This window comes from Malania oleifera, chromosome 1 (assembly GCF_029873635.1).
Source record: "Malania oleifera isolate guangnan ecotype guangnan chromosome 1, ASM2987363v1, whole genome shotgun sequence".
Classification (NCBI taxonomy): Eukaryota; Viridiplantae; Streptophyta; class Magnoliopsida; order Santalales; family Ximeniaceae; genus Malania; species Malania oleifera.
The window spans coordinates 23682637-23704067 of record NC_080417.1 but is presented as its reverse complement, the minus strand read 5'-3'; the positions used below and the strand labels follow the sequence as shown (position 1 = coordinate 23704067).

Genomic DNA, 21431 nt, shown 5'->3' with positions numbered 1-21431 from the left:
AACCTTCGAGTTCAAATTCCAAGTTCTAATTTCTCTACTCGGAAACATCACCATCGATGGATTTACCATGCTTTTCTGAAGCTAGCTACTTCTTCATAAAAGCACAGAAGACCATCAAGGAATTTTTTCCCCCAAGCTTACGAAACACAACTCAGAATTCCTAATGGTATCTTAATCTACCCATCTCTATCATTATCGCAACTCAATCCTATACTCTGCTATAAATAATCTCTAACCTAATATTCTAATATTTTCATATCTAGGTGATGTGAATCTAATCACACTTCTGGCTGGACATTGCTCTGATACCATCTGTAACGCCCCGAACCCTTAAACCCGGTCTAGTGCGTTAAACATAATAAAAACCTGATAAACCATAAAAAATACGTAGCGAAAAATATAAATATAATCTCCACAATTATAATACCAGAGTTTACTATTCCTATCCATATTCTAAATTAACTATTCACCACCTATACTCACATATATACATGGCTCCAAAACATTATCCACAAATACCAGTATTCACAACTAGTCATTTACCTGAAGACTTCAATACATAAAACATAAAACATAAAATATATATCTCCAAAATTAACATAAAAATATACCCTTTTCACTTTCTATTTTCCCAAAAATGCTATAAAACCTCGAGCTCTCTAAGTTTGATCTCGAGGAAATCCTGAAAAAGATAAATTTATATTCGGGTGAGACACATCTCAGTAAGGGAAGAAACCATATTTCAAAACAGTATGTGGCCAACATGAGTCTATATAATAACATAATATTTAACATTTGAAAATCGTTAACATAATTTCTGAAATCATTCTCTGATCCTAACCAAACACATGCAAAACATTTAACCCACAAGATTACCCAAGGATAGGGGTGATTACCCGCCCATACAAGTAGCACCCCTCTACTCTGGTACTTAGGCAACCCGAAGGTCACAATTGAAGCATACCAGGGCACTCACCTTACTCAGTAAGCCTCCAAGTATTAAATTGATCTCGTACTCACATAGTTCAAACAAAGGTTTACCAGTAAGGACCCCAAGAATTAGGAAATTTACCCGCCAATACAAGTAGTTTTCCTCTGCCCTAGTACGTTATGCAGCCTACTGCTACACCTAATACTTAGCAGTGCACTCGCCTTTCTCTGCAAGCCCTTGGGCAAAGAGTTTACCCCACCCAAACGTAACATTTTCTACTAGCATAAATACAGATAATATCATAATACATTATTTTGTCGATCACTATTCTGTAATTCTCATTTGTTCATGTTCTCAGCTTGACATTTCGTAGCGTTTCACTTTACGTGGCTCTTTCCCATTTTACATTGTTCACATTTCACATTTCATCCCATTTCATTCATTTTCATTTCATACTTATTTTTCATTTTTTTCCATTTCACAACCAACATCTTTTCAGCTGTTGTTAATTAATATCAGCATCTTTTCAGCCATGGTTGGTTAACTTTGGTATCCTTTCAATCGTGGTCGGCATCTTTTCAGTCGTAGTTGGTTAACTTCGACATCCTTTCAGCTGTGGTTGGCATCTTTTCAGACGTGGTTGGTTAGTTTCGGCATCCTTTTAGCTATGGTTGGCATCTTTTCAGCCGTGGTTGGTTAATCCCAACATCTTTTCAGCCGTTGTTGTTTCCATGGTTGCATTAACACTCACATGCAGCATTTTTCATATATCACTTTAATATTCAATTCATTTCATGTATATCCTACATCACACACACACACACACATACACTACAAAAAACCTGGTTTTTAGTGACAAAAGTATTAGCAATGAATTCAATTTCATCACTAAAAGTTGGTATTAGTGACGATTTTTAAGAACCGTCACGAATAGTCTAAGCATTAGTGACGGTTTTAGCAGTCGTCACTAATACGACACTATTAGTGATGGTTTTAAAACTGTCACTAATACTTTCATCACTAAAAACAACGCAGTAAACAATTTTTGCACGAAAATTTTTTCGGGAAAATATTAGCGATGATTTTAGGGTATTAGTGATGGTTTTGGAACCCTCATTACCAGTGTTTTTATTTAAAAAAATATTAAAAAATAAATAGTTAAGGGTATTAGTGACGGTTCGGGAGAACCGTCACTAATAAGGGGGTATTAGTGACGGTTTTGAAACCGTCACTACTAATGTTTTTATTTAAAAAGTTTTTAAAAAGAAATAGTTAAGCATATTAATGACGGTTTGAAAGAACCGTCACTAATAAGGGGGTATTAGTGACGATTTTGGAACCGTCACTACTAGTGTTTTTATTTAAAAAAATTTTAAAAAGAAATAGTTAAGGGTATTAGTGACGGTTTGAAAGAATCGTCACTAATAAGGGGTGATGGTTTTGGAACCATCACTATTAGTGTTTTTATTTAAAAAATATTAAAAAAGAAATAGTTAAGGGTATTAGTGACGGTTTTGAAACCGTCACTACTAATTTTTTTATTTAAAAAAATTTTAAAAAGAAATAGTTAAAGGTTTAGTGACGGTTTGAAAGAACCGTCACTAATAAGGGGGTATTAGTGACGGTTTTGAAACCATCACTAATAGTGTTTTTATTTAACAAAAATTTTAAAAAGAAATAGTTAAGGGTATTAGTGACGGTTTGAAAGAACTGTCACTAATAAGGGAGTATTAGTGACGGTTTTGGAACCGTCACTTCTAGTGTTTTTATTTAAAAAATATTAAAAAAGAAATAGTTAAGGGTATTAGTGACAGTTTTGAAACCGTCACTGATACTCTAAATCTTAAATTCCCACACTTTCCCCAAATTTCTTCTTTCTCTTCCCGCCTCCTTCTCCCTCGCACACACATGCACTTTCTCTCCTCTTTCCCATTCACAGCAGCCGGTGCTAGTTTGGTGCTTCAGGACATCGCCGTTGCACCGTCGTCTGTCCATCACCATTCGGAGTTCTTTTATCAACTTTCGGAGTTATTCAATCCATTGTTGTCGTTTGCCTCTCTTCAGCCCTCAATTTTAGTCGCCGGTCACCGCTACTCTCCTCTTGCCATTCTCTCACTCTTCACCATCATCCTCACGCCCCCCCCCCTCACAACCTCCTCTAGACAACAGCTTCGACCAAACCAGCAAGCAGCTGTCTATGCTTGCACGTGGTGCACATCCCACGTCATCACCGTCATCCATACCTCATGCAGCTCCACAGCGCCTCCGACCACCTGTACCTCCGGCCACCTGTACCTCCGGTCACTTGCACCTCCAGCCACTAACCCCTCTTTCCAACGAAGCCCGCAATGGGACCTGTTCTTGTTTCTCCCAGGAACCAAGAAGATTTAGTTACCAATCACAACCATTTGTCCCAAAGGATTTGGAGCTGTAAACAAGGAGTCAAACTCACTTCGGCTGGAGACATCGCTGTCTTGTTCTAGCGTTCTGATTGGGTCTTCGGTGGAATGATGTGTCTCTTTGGGTGAGTTCCCTTTTTGGATATGTTTCTACTCTTAATTTTTGATCAAATTCTTGCACGCCCACTGGAGTGTTGTAGGTGTTAGGAATCATTTTCATAACAGGAAGGGGTGATGCTGATTTTGAATGTGAAATTAATGTGAGGCAGACTCACATTTCTAGGCATAGTTGGAGTCAGATGCGTGTATTGCTTGTTATTTTAGAGTCTCGATTATATTTGTGTTAGGCGTGGTGCAGTCCCACCCTTAGATCAGGGGTAAACATTGTTTCGATTGTTAGTTTGTTGGGAACATTTTAATTTAAGCTTTGAATGCTAGGTTTGTTCGTTCTTTCTGTAAACACCGTTTGGAATTTCTTTCTGGTCACTATTCGAAATTTTATTTTAAGCACTCACCGTCCCAAAGTAACTGCCAGCGGTGATCTCTCATTTCCTTTCTCACTCACGTGCATAAACCCATGATCCACGATACTTCTCTAAGCCATCGTTGCTGCACCAGCAGCCCCTGCCATCCCTCATGGCCAATGGCCACCATCCAGCCCACCAGCTCAGATTTCTTTTGAACTTTTTATTTACTCTGCAAGTAAGTATTTCTAATGTAAATTATCATTTTAATGAACTATTTTGATCATTTGTCGCTTTATAGAATGGCACATTGATCACAACATAATCCAATATTTAGGGCATTGTTTCTGTTAAAATATTTTTTTTTTTTCACAATTTACTGTGAAATATGTGCTCATTGTAGAATGGTGTTCGAGGTCTAATGCTTGATATATATGACTTCACCAACGATATTTGGTTATGTCACTCCTATGGTGGTGTCTGTTACAACTACACAGCATTTGTAGGTGCTTCAATACCTAATTCTGTGAGGGCAATTTCCTTGATTTGATCAAATGCTAACTATTACTTGTAGCAACCAGCCATTAATGTGCTGAAAGAGATTCAAGGGTTTCTAGAAGCAAACCCATCAGAGATTATTACCATATTTTTGGAGTGAGAATGTTGCATGATCTGCACAGGTAGAAGGGTCTTTTCCAAATGATTTGTTTGGATGCACCAAAGGTGTGCGTTTGCGGTTAATGTCAACAGTATCAGAAAAGGTTTGTTTGTGTCTATGTCCCTGCCTTTATTGTGCTTTTAGATTTTAGAATTTTGATTACTCTGTGTTACGTGTCTGTATATCATTAGATGTTTGGATTCTTTTGATTTCAACAACATGGAAGATTTGAAAATCCACCTTCTTCGATCGTCAATCACGAGAGTTTATACCATGAGAGAGAGAGAGAGAGAGAGAGAGAGAGAGAGATAATGGTGCGACACTCAATTCCAGATCTCCACGCACATGATTTCTTCTAGGTATGGATCTTGTCCTTCTAAAAGTCTCAGCTTTTCCAGATTTTAATTTCCATTTTGGTTGGTTTATTGGTTTCGGGACTCAAATCTATTTTTATTTTTTTAAAATTTTCTTCTAGTGATGGTTGACATCTGGGCCCACAAGTTAATCAATAAGCACAAATTGAGATAATTTGAAAATAAGGCTTTCAAATAATTTGACTAGAACACCTAATTTGGTATAAATGTCTTGAAAAATTTGACCTTGAGAGGTACGAGTCAAAAAGAAAGTCCTTATAATTGAAGCAACATCCTTGAAAATGTCAATTCGGTTTCAAAGTATAATGCACTTAGGGCGATTGTTTCTCTAGTGCGTCTAGTTTGTAAAACTGGTTTGAATGAGTAATGTTAAAAGTCAGAGCTTGTGATGTCACAAGTCCGTAGGTCTTTACATTTTCAAGTTTTAATAGATACTCCGGATAATTGTTAATATATTTATTCTGAGAGTATCGATATCATTTGTAATATAAATAATTGTTATTGGATTATGACAATCTTCTTTTAATGAAGTTTTATCACGAATAATGAATAATCCGTAAAGTAACTTAAGGAGTCTGACAATTTCAACTATTATTGTGATTTAATGAGACAAAAAGTAAATGACTATCAAGTGAATATATAGCTTTAAGTGTTACAATACTTTAATAAGCATATTTATTAACGACATTTAAGATAAAGAAAAATAATGGTTAGAAAAGGAGTTGGTTGTTAAATTTTGTAGCTCGTAACTAAGCTTAGGGACATTTCCTTATTAGAGGTCATATTCGGGCACCCTAAAATAATATTATTTATTATGTTTATTTTATTTTTTTTGAGATGAACGAGGTTTAGGTAAAGCTTTTTTAAACTGGTTTCTAAAATAGTTGCCCAAAAAATCAGCCCTACTTATGAATAAGTGTGAGAAATTGTCTAACTAAAGGGTTGATTCCTTGTACATAGATGAACTAATCCATGCTAGGGTTTACAAATATGCAAACTACTGCATAAATAGGCTACCTACAACATAGTTCCTACATTTATTATATTAATTTTTTTTTCTTGTTATCCTAAAAGGGATATCCTGATTATGACTTGAGACTTCGAACTTTCATGTTAAAGGTCTTAACTAATAGTATGAATGTTTGTTATTGACTATGAATGTTTGATTTGCTAGCATGTTGCATATCCTGTTCTGGATGCTTCCACTTTATTCTTTGGAGTTTATGATGGACATGGAGGTAAGAATCGGGAGGTTCAGGTACTCTTATAGTGGGGTGGATGGTGGTAGCCGCATCAACGATTCTTTATCTAGTTTACTCGGAGTTTCTTTTCAAAATTAATTTGAAATGCGATAAGTCTTCCCATGTAGACAAAATGAATTTTAGCCTTTCATTTGATAAGTTGTCGCTTATAGTTAAGGTATGATTTAAATATTAGTTTTATTTCGCTTGAATCTTGATGCCCTTCTTGCGGTCATTAATATTGCATCCACAAGAAGGACATCAAGATTCAAGAGAAATAAAATTAATATTTAAATCATACCTTAATTATAAGCGACAACATATCAGATGAAAGGCTAAAATTCATTTTGTCTACATGGGCAAGCTTATCGCATTTCAAATCAATTTTGAAAAGAAACTCCGGGTAAACTAGATAAAGAATCGTTGATGTAGCCACCACCATCCACAGCCTCGTCGTCCTTCTCTGTCATCCGAGACCTCATTGTCCTTCATCACCCTCCATGACCTCATTGTCTGCTCTATCACCATCAAGTCGAGGATTCTAAAGTTGGGCCCTAGATTACAGATTAAGCCTTATTGTTCGAGAACTTCACCTTTAAGGATGACGCTGCAGCAAGCCAGAGCTGCCCATGCTGCCATGGTCTCTCACTGTCAAAGCTCGCATCACCATCACTACTAATTGTTCAATTTAAATTTGAATTTGAATTTTGAATTTGTATAATATATTTGTATTTAAATTTGAATTTGAATTTTGAATAATTTATGAATTTTTTAGCAATTATGGTTTAATGTTACGTAAACGAAAATGTAATTATAGATTTTTATAGAAATTAATAATTGGAAAAAAATTAATTTAAAATTATTAGTGAAATTTTAAAACCATCACTACTAATTGTCCAATTTAAGTATTAGTGAAGTTTCAAAACCGTCACTAATAATTGTTTTTTTTTTTTAAGAGTTTTAGTGAAGGTTTTCAAACCGTCACTAATAATATAGTATTAGTGACGGTTTTATAGTATTAGTGACAGTTTGAAAACCATCACATTTAGTTGCCTATAAGCAATAGTGACGATTTTCAAACCATCACTAATAATAGAGCATTAGTGACGATTTTCAAACTGTCACTAATAATATAGCATTAGTAACGAATTTAAAACCATCACTAATACTATGGCTTTAGTGACGATTTTGATGGAGCTGGTGTAGAATTTATAGTGACGGACTTAGGTGTTTTAGTATGGGTTTAAAACTGTCACTAATACTCTATTATTAGTGACGATTTCAAAAATTCGTCACTAATAAGTATTAGTAACGGCAGATATAGCGACTAGTTCAAATCCATCACTAATACTCATAAAACCGTCACTAATACTATTAGTGACGATTTTGTGGTTATTAGTGACGGTTTTTGAACCGTCACTAATAACCTTATTTTTTTGTAGTGACACACACACACACACACACACACATATATATATATATATATATATATATATATATAGATAACATAATTCCACACAAAATTCTATTTTACTCATGCCACACAATTTAACAGTAAAATTCATACATATATTTCTTGTAAAATAAGTCAACCTACATTTAACATTTATATGCTGAAAATATATATTTCATTTCTTACATAATTATGCTGAAAATATCTTTCACTTTCATTAGTTCATTTTTGCATATACGTGTCTAATAAATAGCCCTAAGTTCAGAAAACGTAATTTAAATGGTTGGCATTTTTAAACTCATACCGAAACATATACACGTATATATAATACAATTTATTTTCCATTAAATTCATAAAAACTCTAGTTTAATATATATATTTTTCCCCTTACCTGGTTTCTTGAATTACGCCAACAGGGATCTCGAAAAATACTTGCGGCGCTGTAATAACCCCAAAAAGGGTTATAGAAGATTAGTGGATAGATTTAAAAAAAAAAAATTTAAATTAATTAATTATCGAATTTAAAAGAAAAAGGAAAAAAAATAATTAAAATTTATTTTTATTTTATTAATAAAATATATTATTATTATTAATTAAATTTATTATTATTATTATTATTATTATTATTATTATTATTATTATATATTAAATCACCTAAAGCTTCAAAGAAGCTTCAGGTGAGTTCTGTTAATATTATTCACGCCCCACCCCCCCTTATCTTCTATCTTCTTCTTCTTTTTCTTTATTTATTTATTTCTTTCCTGCAACCTGCAATCTCTCTCTCTCTCTCTCCTCACGTTCTCTCTCTCTCTCTCCTCGATTTCGTGATAGATTTTCACCCGATCGAAAATTCAAAAATACCACTGGACGCCATTCGCCGCTACCATCATTTCTACTAAAGCGGATCGGTGGTAAGAGCGGCGTAGGTGTATTCCCTGGGGTAAGTCATTTTCCCTTTTTTCTTTAATTTCTTGCAAAATATAAGCATAATTGACAAACGGACACCACCACGAGAATCTAGGGACGATTCTCTATAAGTTTAGCTGGACGGAATTCTCGTGGGAGTGTCGGGTCAAAACCCCAAATTTGGGGTGCTGGAGTTATTAAGGGACTTATTTTTAATTAATTAGAATTAATTTAGAAATGTTAAAATATTGAGCATCTGGGGCTGAAGTAAGATTTCTGGAATTTAGGGTCCGAGTGAGCACCGCGGGTGTAATTTTGGGACCCGTAGGAAAAATTTAGAAAATTAAGTGGGGGTTTTAAATAATAGTTTAAATATTAATTTGGGGTATATGGGGCTTAGGGAAGGTTAGTTGAGTATTGTTTTGGAGGAAATTAGTTAATTAATCTGGAGATAATGTAAATTGCAGGAGTTAAATTTCGAGTGCTAAGGACATGAGATTTTGGGTTCTAGCGAGACTCTCAGTAAGTCAGGTAAAGGAAATAAATTATAGCAGTGTTTTTAAAATTATTATTTGAATGAATACGTGAAATTGAGCATATGATATTTTGTCTGAAAATTATTATGATATAAATATCAGATAAATTGTGTGGCATTTAAGTAATTGTAAATTGTGATATTTTGGAGTGTAAAATATAATAATGTGTAATTTTTTAGAAAATATTGAAATGAGAATTACTGATCTGATTAGTGAAAAATAATGTAATATGGTATTATTATATGAGTAGAAATGTTTTGCCTGGAAAATAGGATTTTGTGAATTATTGATATTGAAAAATAATGAAATGTGGTATTTATTTGTGAGTGGAAATTATTTGCATGAGAAATGAGTATTTTGGGAAAATATGAAAAATACATGAAATATGATATATGATATTACGAGATGATGAAATGTGCACAAAAAATGATGAGAATATTTATATTGAACTGAATTGTGATATACTGGAATATAATTGATGAAATGCCAATACCGCATAATGATTGCAGGTATGTGGTGGTAAACCCTGTTAGATGGTTATGATATTCAGCACGGTACCGTTTCGAGTGGTGTTAGTGCAACCACACGGACTCTTGGAGCGTGTGGCGTAACAGTTGACTGTGCCATTGTGTAGGGTTGTTGGGCCCCCTGAGTCCGGATCAGGGTATTAGGCCGGCTAGTCGTACTACAGACGCGATATGTGATATGATATTTGATCTAACCGGGTCGACCAACCGTGGTTAGATCCAACCTTTGGGCCGCACAACCTTGACCATTGGGGGAAGCATGGCGTGTATAGAAAGATTCTCAGGGTGGCCATGAGTTACAGACGCAATGTTGGTATTTGATACCGAGGATACTCATGAGCCAGAAAGTAAAGTGGAAATGAAAAGTGAAAGAATGATAAAATTGGCTAAAATGAGAAATGAAAGAAAGAATAGAAATTGAGAAAAAAAGAATGATAAAATTGAGAAATGAAACAGTGTGGGTTAATAATATAAATAATTAAGGCGAAGTGAAACTCTCCGCCTAAGGGCTTACTGAGTAAGGTGAGTGCCCTGATGGGTATCAAATGTGGCCATACTCGGCTGCATAACGTGTTAGGGTAGAGGGAAGCTACCTATATGGGCGGGTAATCTTCTCTATTCTCAGGAACTTCGCGGGTAAATATGTATTGGAAATCATTGAATTTGATAAATGATTTTAAAGCTTATAAAAGTTTGTGTTGTATATCTATATGATTATGTGTATGTGAATATCAATGTATTTTCTCAGATGAAATGGTGATTTGAAAAATAAAGTGTATTATAATTGAACTCATTTGGCCAACACTGTAAATAACCTATTCCTTCTTAATGAGATGTGTCTCACACAATTTATCTAAATTTTTCAAGGAATAGAGACCGGCCGGGTGATAGAGCTTCGTGATAGTAGGGAGCTGAGACCCTGATACACAGGGTGAGTTTTTGGACTAGGGGAGATGTAATTCCCCTAGAGTTGAACAGTTATTTTTAGTATGGGAAGGTAGTGTGAATATTTGTATGTATATTGATACTCTGGGTATTGTATTCTGACTGATATGTGTATATTATCTTCCGCTGTTAGGTTGAATATAATAAAATACTTTTTACCCGGTACCCAATGCGGGTCGAGTTGTAAGAATGGTAATAAGATTGTTGACGTGGCCAATTTGTGGATGTTGTGGATTTATGACGTGATTATTTATTTATTATTAGAAAAAAAAATTGTACGAAAATCGGGGCGTCACAAGCGCTCACCCGGACCCTGAATAAAAAATCCTAATTCCATTAAATTAATCCTAAATAAAATACTATTTTAATATTTCCTAAGCCCTTAAATATCAAATAAATAGTTATACCTTCAAATATAACCAATTTGTCAAATTTTTCAAATTTCACTCTCACTTTGGAGTGGGGCCTAGAAAACCCCAATTGAAAATTTACTCCAACCAAAATGACGACGATCACGACTAAGATCTCATGGTGGTGTTTGATCGTCGATTTAACGGCAGATTTAACGAGAAATTGAGAAATTGGGAGAAGGGTGTCTTACCCCAGGAATGGTGCTTACGCTACTCTCACGACAGATCCGCTCTAGTAAAAATATCGGTGGCGGAGTTAGGAATCCAATAGCAGCTTCCATTTCCCAATCGGTCGAGTATTCGCCGAGAAATTAAGAAGAGAGGGACGGAGACGGAGGGGAGACCAACTAAGAGAAAGCGCAGAAGCTCTCTCTCTCTCTCTCTGCAATTCACAGGAAGCCTCAGGTTCTTTATCCTTTCCCTTTTTTTTTTTTCCTTTACTTACTTATCATATGATAATAATAATAATATTATATATAAAGTATAGATATATATATATATATATATATCATATTATTTATTCAAAAATCAAATTTAACAATACTTAATTAATTGATTGATTAATAATAAATAATTTTAATTTAATTTATTTTTTATTCCTTTTATTTGTTTATTTAATACATTAATTTAATAATGTTTAATTAATTAATTGATTGATAATTTTAACTAATTAATTTAATTTTTTTTAATTTTTTTTCTTGGGTTATTACACCTATAGCTAATGAACTCGTCCCAAAGAGTCTTAGAGGTACTGAAATATTCAGTAACAGAGAGAGTACCCTGACTGATGCAACTCAAAGATTTTTCAAGATGGAAAGTCCTTGGTCTATCACTCCTGAGATATCTGGCTTCAAGCTCATTCCAAAGATCAACAGCAAATACCACAAACAACAAGCTATTTCATATTTCTTTTGAAATAGAATTCATCAACCAAGAAAGAACCTAATTATTTGCCCTTAACCATGTTTTGTGTTTAACAAGTTGATCAATAGATGGAGAGGCAATCGAACCATCTATAAATTGTACTTTGTTCTTAACGATCAATGCAATGACAATCGAACAACTCCATGCAACATAGTTCTCTCCATTGAAGATTTCTAATGCTAACAAAGCACCAGGATTGTCGCTTGGATGTAGGTAATATGGACTCGATGAGTCATTTGAAGGATTAACAGAAGATGGACTGACAAGAGGAGAATTTCCAGACCTCATTTTCAAGAATTTTATTCAAGAAAATGCAAGAAACGTAGGATTCTCTAGAAAGAAAGAAAATATCTCAAGTAGAATTTGCAATGTAGATTGCAAAAATTAGGAAAGAAAATATGCGGAAGCAAGTATGGTTTTAATCTGATTTAGGAGAGGAAATGAAGTTTACATGCAGGAAAGCAAGTATGCTTTGCAAGGACAGAGGAATAATGCTTGTGCTGCTACTGCTGCTTCTTGTGCAATGGCTCTGACACCATGTTGAAGATTTGAACTTGGTGAAAAATAGAGAAGGCAAAGAGAGATATAGAATTTTGAATGAATCATATTTTTACATTAGACTTGAGTCCTATTTATAATACATCAAATAACAAAATAAACTAATAACTAATCTCTTCTAATTAATTATTTTCTTCTAACTTTCTTTAACTACTGTCTGCTAACTAACTCTTCTCTTCTAACTTTCTTTCTATTTTAAGTCTTTCTTCTTTCCTTTTTAATCCCATGTTCTCAATATGAGATGGAACACTCCAACACTTATATGCAAAAGCACAACTACTTGGCACGAATAATAATCTGAGAGGGTTTCTCTCAAAAAATAAATAAAAATCTAAGAGGGGTCTAGGTGAATTAGTTTTGTAATTTTTAATTTAAAATTTCAGTTCTAGTAAATTACACCAGTGTAATTAAGTAAAAAGGTACAAAATAAATGACCATAAAAATTAAAGATAAAGAAAGAATAAGAGAGACACAGTACATTATTCATATTACTGGGTTAGACCTCAATTAGATGCCTCTACTTTTAATGATCGTTTTTAACTTTTCATAATGGCTTGACCATTGTTCTATTAGTTAAAATTTGAAATGTTCATGAAAATTTTATATTCAAATCTTAGAAAGCATGAAAAAGAGTATCATAAAAAAGAGTATAGGTTAAGATGACCTCCTACTTGTGTGTTAAGCAACCTATGCTTAGTTTGAGCTTACAACTGATTTTGGAATTGGCCATGTACCAATGGTTTCTTAGTAGCGTGGGTTGTTGGAGAAAGTAGTCGGGGATTAAACTCGCGTGTGAAAAGGCTAGTTGTCAGCACGATTAAGTTTGAGGTGCAAACCCCATATTGTTGCCTTGAGATAATAATGTGTGCTTTCTGCAATAATTTTTTTCTAATGCATTAAATTAGAAATATTTTGCAGGGATATAACAAGCCCAACAATTTGCTATAAAATATTTGAATCCATGGATGTGTATAGCAGCTAGCAGGAGCCATACAAATATTTATATAAAAATTATGATGGGGATGACGAGTGTTGTTATTTGCAGCAGAAGGAGTGCTGCGATGGTCTCCTCCATAGTTTTCCTGATCACCGTGATGATGAATCTGAGCGTTGTGGTGAAGGGTGAGGATGGGTTGGGAGCTTCGTTCATTTTTGGGGATTCGCTGGTGGACGCTGGCAACAACAACTATCTACCCACTTTGGCCAGAGCCAACATGCCCCCCAATGGGATTGACTTCTCCCCCTCTGGCGGAAACCCCACCGGTAGGTTCACCAATGGAAGAACCATTGGTGACATTATAGGTGCGTACTATGACCTCTCTCTCTCTCTCTCTCTCTCTCTTTCTCATGCATATTTATTTTGTTTTCTGGAAAACATCTCAATGAAATGCCTCCAAGGTTGGCTCTAGTGGACTTAGGCGGACTGCGAGATTTCTTAATGATTAATAAGAAGTCTATTAGTGTGCGTTCAAGTCCTACATTAACTATGTGAGTAGTTTCAAAATCAGTATAAGATTCTCTTAATTCTCTCTTCTTAACACTTAAGTTTTGAAGATGAATTTCTAACAAAATATGGGGTTCGAAAACTAATTCTTAATTTACTAGAGAGAATTATGGGGTCTGTCGCAGCCTCCATCAATTTGCCTAGTGGTTCAAAGAGTTCAACCAGATTAAAATTTCAAGTGATAAAAAAAGAATTTTACTAGTATTCGTGTAAGTCACTCAAATGAAAAAACACAAACAATGTTCCTGTCAGAATTGATTGAAAATTAAGGAAAGGTCCCTCCACTTTATTAGATTAATTAGGTTAGAAAACAACCAGATATATGCCATCTCAGAGTTTTTTATTTTTATTTTGTACGTGTAATTTATTGTTGTTCTATATATTTGAATCAGGAGAAGAATTGGGACAACCAAACTATGCAGTCCCATTTTTAGCACCCAATTGCACCGGAAAAGCCATACTGAGTGGTGTAAACTATGCATCGGGAGGAGGAGGAATTTTGAACCAAACAGGAAGAATTTTTGTACGTAATTAATTAACTAATTAATTAATCAACAAATTATCCATTAATGTTTTTTGCTTTTTTCTATTTCTAATTTGCTTTTAATTTTTTGCAGGTTAACAGGCTCTCCATGGAAATCCAAGTTGATTACTTCAACATTACAAGAAAACAGTTTGACAATCTGATGGGTGCATCAAAGGCCAGAGACTTCATAATGAAGAAGTCCATATTCTCATTGTCAGTAGGATCAAATGACTTCCTCAACAATTACCTTCTCTCAGCCCTCTCCATCGGAGCTCGGGTTTCCGAATCCGCTAATGCTTTCGTCGACGATCTCATTGATCATCTCAAAATCCAACTCACAGTAAGCAAACATGGATCTAGCTAGCTAGTTAATTAATCTCATATATATCCTTATCGGTATCTCAGCTAGACAGATTAATGAGTTTCATTTTCTCACCTTCGAGTCTAGACGGGACACCTTAATGATTAATGGGATGAATGGATGCATGCATGCAGAGGCTTTATGAGCTGGACGCTAGGAAGTTTGCGGTGAGCAACATTGGACCAATAGGGTGCATTCCATACCAGAAAATGATAAACAGATTAAGTGAAGATCAGTGCGCGGAATTGCCTAATAAGCTGGCAACTCAATATAATGGCAGGTTGAAAGATCTACTTGCTGAACTAAACGACAACCTTCATGGTGCCACATTTGTCTACGTAAATGTTTACGACTTTGTTATGGAACTCGTCAGCAACTATGCCAGATACGGTACGTAAAAGCCTAGCAAGCTAGCTAGCTGTATTTTATTTTTTGGTTTGGTAGGCATTGATCGATTGAACTCATAGCTGAGGCTTTGTTTGCTCCATTTTGTTTTTAATAAAGAGGAGTTGATTTAGATTTCTGTAAAAAAAAATTTAGTCCTTTTTAAAAAATTTGAATCCATGATTGGGTTTGTTCAAGTGATAAGGTTGAAGTTGGACTTTTGATGACTTCAAGGTCTTAGATTTGATTACCCACTTATGATTTGTCTAATGAATTACTAGAGATGTTTCAATAGGTGGGTGGTTTGGCCTAAATTGGAGTTTCGAGTCAAAAAAAAAAAAAAGTCATTAGAAAGAAAAGATGGGGATATTAATTGGGTTTAGTGATTATAGAACATCCATTGAATCTCAATTATACAATAAAAGATAGTTCAATCATCTCACATATATATATCATACCTCCTTTCATCAGTATACAATATTAGAACCTAATACTATTTCTAAGCATCATATTATTTTAAATAAAAAATCGAAATCCCAAGATTTGAATCTCCAAATTTTAGCTGAGCTTTTGAGCCACGTGCAGGTAAAAATAACATTATTTTTATTTCCAATTACCATCCAATGCTCTTATTTATTGACTTTAGATTAGAGAACAATAAGGACAATGAAAAATTAACAAATCACAGCTTAAAACTACATGTAAGTATATAATTAACTGCCCACTTTACTTTTAGTTGCTAATTAGACTGAGTCACTAGCTAATGTTATAGGACTTGTTTAAAATTTTGTTAGAGATTAAAATAAAACCCTTTGACAGAGAGACTGGGGGGTGGGGTGCATGCAGGGTTTGTGACAGCTAGCAGAGCGTGCTGTGGGAACAGGGGGCAGTTCCGAGGGATGATACCGTGCGGGCCAACCTCCACCATGTGCAGCGACCGTGACAAGCACGTGTTCTGGGACCCTTACCATCCTAGCCAGGCCGCCAATCTCCTCTTCGCCAAGCAACTCGTCGATGGCGACACTCATTACATCTCCCCCGTCAACCTCCGCCAGCTCCGTGACCTTTAATTAATTTCTTCCTCCTTTAATGTTCTGTCTATGTTATGTTGTACTATATTAACTGTAATGCAAAATTTTCTGCACGTGCCTTGTTCCTTTTTCTTTTCTTTCTTTCTTTTTTATTCACCTTAATTTTTTTTAAAAAAAATTCTGCAGCAAGGGTCTCGGAACAAAAAATCTTTTCTCCCCTATTTATGTTGGCATTGTAAAGCAATTTAAGCAACTTCATTGATCTCCTTACCCCTGACGTGTCTATCGAATGTTAAATCCCAAAAAGGCCCGTTGTTAGGGAATCTCAATAAATCAACCACCGTAGTATCTTTTTGACTAGCCACTTGGAAAATTGCTCGTAAAGAGTTCCCAAAGACTGTCTTTTGTGGCTCATTTATCCAATCAAAATTTTTTTTGGTTCCCGTCGTCTCTGACATTGATTTTCACGTGTTCCCAATTGATGGTTTGTAGTTTATTGAAATTTTTCCAAACACCCCAGCTTGTGCAGTTGTGCTTTTGCCATTAGACTGTGGGCACCAATTTGCAATATTGTCATACTTGTGCTTGATACTGATCACCACTTTCTAGAGGGCTTCATCTTTCTTGCTATACCTCCATATACATTTTCCCAAAAGAGCTTTGTTCACGATTTCTAATTGTTTGATCCCTAGACCGCCTTACTTTTTTGATTGAGTACTGAGCCCCATTTGGCGAGGTGATATTTGAAGCTTTTCTTTGTTCCCCTCCACAAGAAGTTTCTTTGAATTTTTTCTATAGCCTGAACTATTTTCTTTGGAATAGGAAACATGGACATATAGTAAATGGGTTGATTAGAAAGCACATAGTTTAAAAGGATTAATATACCTCCCAAAGAATGGAACATTGATTTCCAAGTGGCCAACTTCCTCTCCATATTTTCTACCACTGGGTCCCAAATGTGTGTCGATGTTGATTTGGCTCCAAGAAGGAGACCCAAATATGATGTGGGGAAAGAATCCAGTTTTCACTTGAGGATTCTAGCTTTTCGCTCTGCTCTTTCAACTCCGCTAATTGGGAAGATGTAACTCTTGGATAGATTAACTTTTAGGCCCACTACTATCTCAAAACAAAGAAGGATAGCTCGTAAATTTTTGACTTCCGAGGAGGAATTTCTACAGAAGACCAGGGTACCATCTGCAAAAAGAAGATGAGATAATATGGTAGAATGAGATGGATTATGGAGATTGACTCTCTTCAAAATACCGATAGCCAAACCTCTATTTATCAACTGAGAAAGAGCTTCCATTACAATAACAAAGAGAAAAGAAGACAGTGGGTCTCCTTGTCTCAAGCCCCTTGAGCTCTTAAAGAAACCGGTTGCCTTTCCATTAACGAACACTGAGAAAGAAGTCGATGAGATGCACCAGTACTCAATCCACCTCCTCCATTTTTCTCCAAATTCCATAATTCTGAGAATGTTAATAAGGCATTTCCAATTGACGTGATCAAAGGCTTTTTCCGGATCAAGCTTACATACAAATCTATTTGTTTTTTCGCAAAAAGTTTGTGCACTTATTTGCAATCAAAGTTGCGTCAATAATCTATGTTCCTGAAACAAAGGCCATTTGCTGCTTGGAGATAAGTGCAAGTAAAACCTCTTTGAGTATGTTGGAAAAAACTGTTGCAAGGATTTTTTTTAAAAATCCCAACGAGGCTTATTGGTCTAAGATTTTATGTTTTCGGCCCCGCCCTTCTTTGAGATAGTGACAATAAAGGTGGCGTTTAAGCTTTTTTCAAATCTTCCTTTAGTGTGAAATTCCTTAAAAGCCACCATGAAGTCTTCCTTTACAAATTGCCAACATTTCTGAATAAAGGAGAAGGTGAATACATTTGGCCCAGGCGATTTATCCCCATTCAATGATGATTGGCTCTTCTGATCACGCATTCTAAGAAGGGTCTTTAGAGATCTTCCTTTTGTCAACTTAGCAAAGAAACAATCCCCTCCTCCTTTAATCTAGGCCTCCATTGTCATGCCCCCAAACCCACCAGGTGGGGCCTGAGGTGTGATGAGACCATTTATCGTCTTTGATACCATTCACACAGCGAAATATTTAAACAACCTCAAATAAAATACCAGAGTACTATGTACAACCCAAAAAAAGAGTATCCATCCAAATATATTACATAACCAGAAATTATGAAAACATAATTAAACATATTTTAGTTCTTACAACCACTCACAAGTTACCAAAATTCTAAACCCTGCATCGGAGCTTTCTAAGCTCGATCACCCGAAGGACCTAAAAAGATAATAATTTGTTGGGGTGAGACACCTCTCAGTAAGGAAGAAATAAGCTATAGCAGTGTGTAGCAAAAGAGCTTTAATATATATATACAAAATAAACTCATCAATTATTCAACAACAACTGGCAAGGTGCATACAGACTATAGTCACACAAACAACCCAATATTTATAGCGAAAGTTCTCGAGGATTGGGAAAATTACACGCCTATACATGTACCTTCCCTCTGCTCTGATACCGTTTGTAACTGTACCCTTTGATTCGGGTGTGACTACAACTGGTACCAATCAGGGCACTCACCTTTCAAAATAAGCCCTCAGGCAGAGAAATTTACTTTTCCATATATATTCACATAATAAAATTCACAAATCAGTATTCACACATATTCCAAGGTCAATCATATTCCAGAAATGCACGTGTTCACATACATCACCACACGACCACACAAAATTACAATACATTCCATTGATCTCAATATGTGTCTCACTCAGGGCAACAGCATACCTCGCAGTACGTGGCCCACATAGGGCTTCTACGTACAACCCAGTATGTGGCCCACATAGGATTACTGCATACTATCACAGTACGTGGCCCACATAGGACTACTACGTACTATCTCAGTACGTGGCCCACATAGGACTACTGCGTACTACCTAGTATGTGACCCACGTAGGGCAGCTATGTATTTCACTGCACGTTTACACTCACAACAGACAGTATTCACCCAAACAACACTAACAAGCCGACAATATTTACAACCAGTTAATTATGAAGGATTATTTTCATGCCACACGGTTTTTCCCAAATATGAATTATAATCACAACCAATCATTTTTAAATGCCTAATCCATTCAGAAAAATCATACTATATATATACACACAGTTCCTATACTCGAAAATAACCGATTCAATTTAATAAAAAGCCTAGTATAATTTATTCCCCTTACCTGATTCTCAAAGTTCTGCCTAAAATGAACGGAAAACGAAACACTGTATTCCAAAAATCCTAACTTAATCAGTTTAACCCCAAAATGTTTATCATTTAACATCTCCTCGACCCACACACTCACAATAATTAATTTAATATTAAAAATATCCTAGTTACTCTAACTTTGGAGTGGTGCCCAAGACCTCCAAATCAAGTTTCGGCTCCGGTTAACATGGAAAGAATCACCCCAAGAACCTCGTGGTGGTTTTCGATCGTTGAATTGGGCTAAATCCGAACCAGACTCGAAGAGAGAAGAGGAAGAAACTATAACCCTAGAGAGAGTGTGAGAGAGAGAGGAGAGAATTTTATGTTGAAATGGATTTAGAGCCTCTTTATAGACTGGCGCTCATTGACGAGTCTAAAAGGTTTGTCGACGAACGCAAGAAGAACATTCGTCAACGAGAACATCCGATTCGTCGACAAAGCTCTGTTGTGATGCCCTCTTAAATTTTTTCTTTTCCCTTTATTTATTTCCCATTTTTTTATTTTTTTTATTTTTATTTTATTTTCTAGGTTCAGGTTATTACATATATCCACAAAGCTCTTGAACTCTTGAAGGAGGTCATGAAAATATTTTGTGATCACGAAATTTATTTCTTCTTGATTTGTGTATACCTTGTTTTGGATAACCAGCCATGTGATGAAATTCCTCTTCCTGTGTAACGAAGCCATTCTGTGGAAAAGTTGGTATTTTTATCTCTAGATTTCAACCATATTTCTCTTGACTTAATTCTCCATGACTCTTCCTCTCAATCTAGCAATTAGGGTAGCTTTCTGTTTGCTTCCTCTCTCTTAGCTTTGTCTACTTCGCTGAGTTGGCCTTGTTCTACCTTTCTGTTCCAATAATCCGCCTCTAATAAACCTAAAAATTTGATCTATGACTCAGATGTATTGTATTCTTTACTCCATTTTTTCAAATGAACCTTCATGGTCTTCAGTTTTTTTTCCAAATCATACGAAGTTGTGCTGCTATAATTCATTGTCTTCCACCAATCCTCTATTTTCCTTTGTACTTGATATATCATTAGCCAACTGTTGTCAAATATGAAAGGGGCTTTTTCACCCCTGCAGTCTAGCATAATGGGGTTATGATTCGAAATTCATCAGGTCAAAGTCGTTTGACAAATTTGGGGGAAGTTCATCATCTATTCAGGAGGAATTAGGAATCTATCAAGCCTGGACATAACGAGGGTGTCCTAATTGTTGGCCTAAGTGACTTTGGCCCCATTAAGAGGTAAGTCAATCAGTTCCCAATTGGATATAAAGTCAAAGAAATGAGTCATGGTTTTGGAAATTTTACTGCAACCTTTTCTTTCGTTGGGGAATCTAATCTCGTTGAAGTCACCGCAAATACACCAAGCTAGGTAGCATAAAATTTTCCTTGTGACTTGGGAATTCAGCCCACAAAGCAAATTTCTCTTATATACCATGCGGACCATAAACCACGGTGTGCAACCATTTCCAACCTCTGTTAGAACATTCTAAAAAACAATTGTAATGAAAAACATGCCTCTAACGATTTTATTGCTTTTGATATTAGCAAAATTCTATGCCACTATAATGCCCCCGGAAGACCCACTTGCGTTCAAGGATGTGCACTTTGCATGACTACTTTTCAATATTGAATTCACTTCCTTATTTCCAATGTTTTCCATTTTGGTTTCTTAGAAAGACATGATGTTCAGTTTCCACAAAACCAACATAAGCTTAATTCTACTTCTTTTAATCATATTATTCAATGCCCTAACAATCCATGAAATTATTTTCGGATTCATGAAGAGACAAACTATGTATACATAGAATTCTTTTTCTTCTCAATTTTTGTAAATAACCTTCTTAGCTCGTTGTTGCAATCCTCTTGTCTACAACCCACTTCTTCACTAATCTCCATTACTTTATCTATGACCCAATCCATTTCTTTTGTATTGCCTACATTAAGATTAAAAGCCAAAGAAATCCACAAATATTCCACAATTGCAATTATTTAGTATTGGAATTGGTGTATTCC

The 21431-nt window shown here is 35.4% G+C and overlaps 1 protein-coding gene across 1 annotated transcript; it reads left to right on the top strand.

Moving 5' to 3' along the window:
• Window positions 1-13287: 13287 nt before the first annotated feature.
• On the top strand, window positions 13288-16244 carry LOC131160185 (GDSL esterase/lipase At2g23540-like). Its single transcript, XM_058115589.1, has 5 exons — window positions 13288-13628; window positions 14223-14353; window positions 14448-14696; window positions 14852-15107; window positions 15948-16244. Exons 1-5 carry the CDS (start codon window positions 13292-13294, stop codon window positions 16169-16171), a joined length of 1197 nt encoding a protein of 398 aa, XP_057971572.1. The 5' UTR covers window positions 13288-13291; the 3' UTR covers window positions 16172-16244.
• Window positions 16245-21431: the final 5187 nt, after the last annotated feature.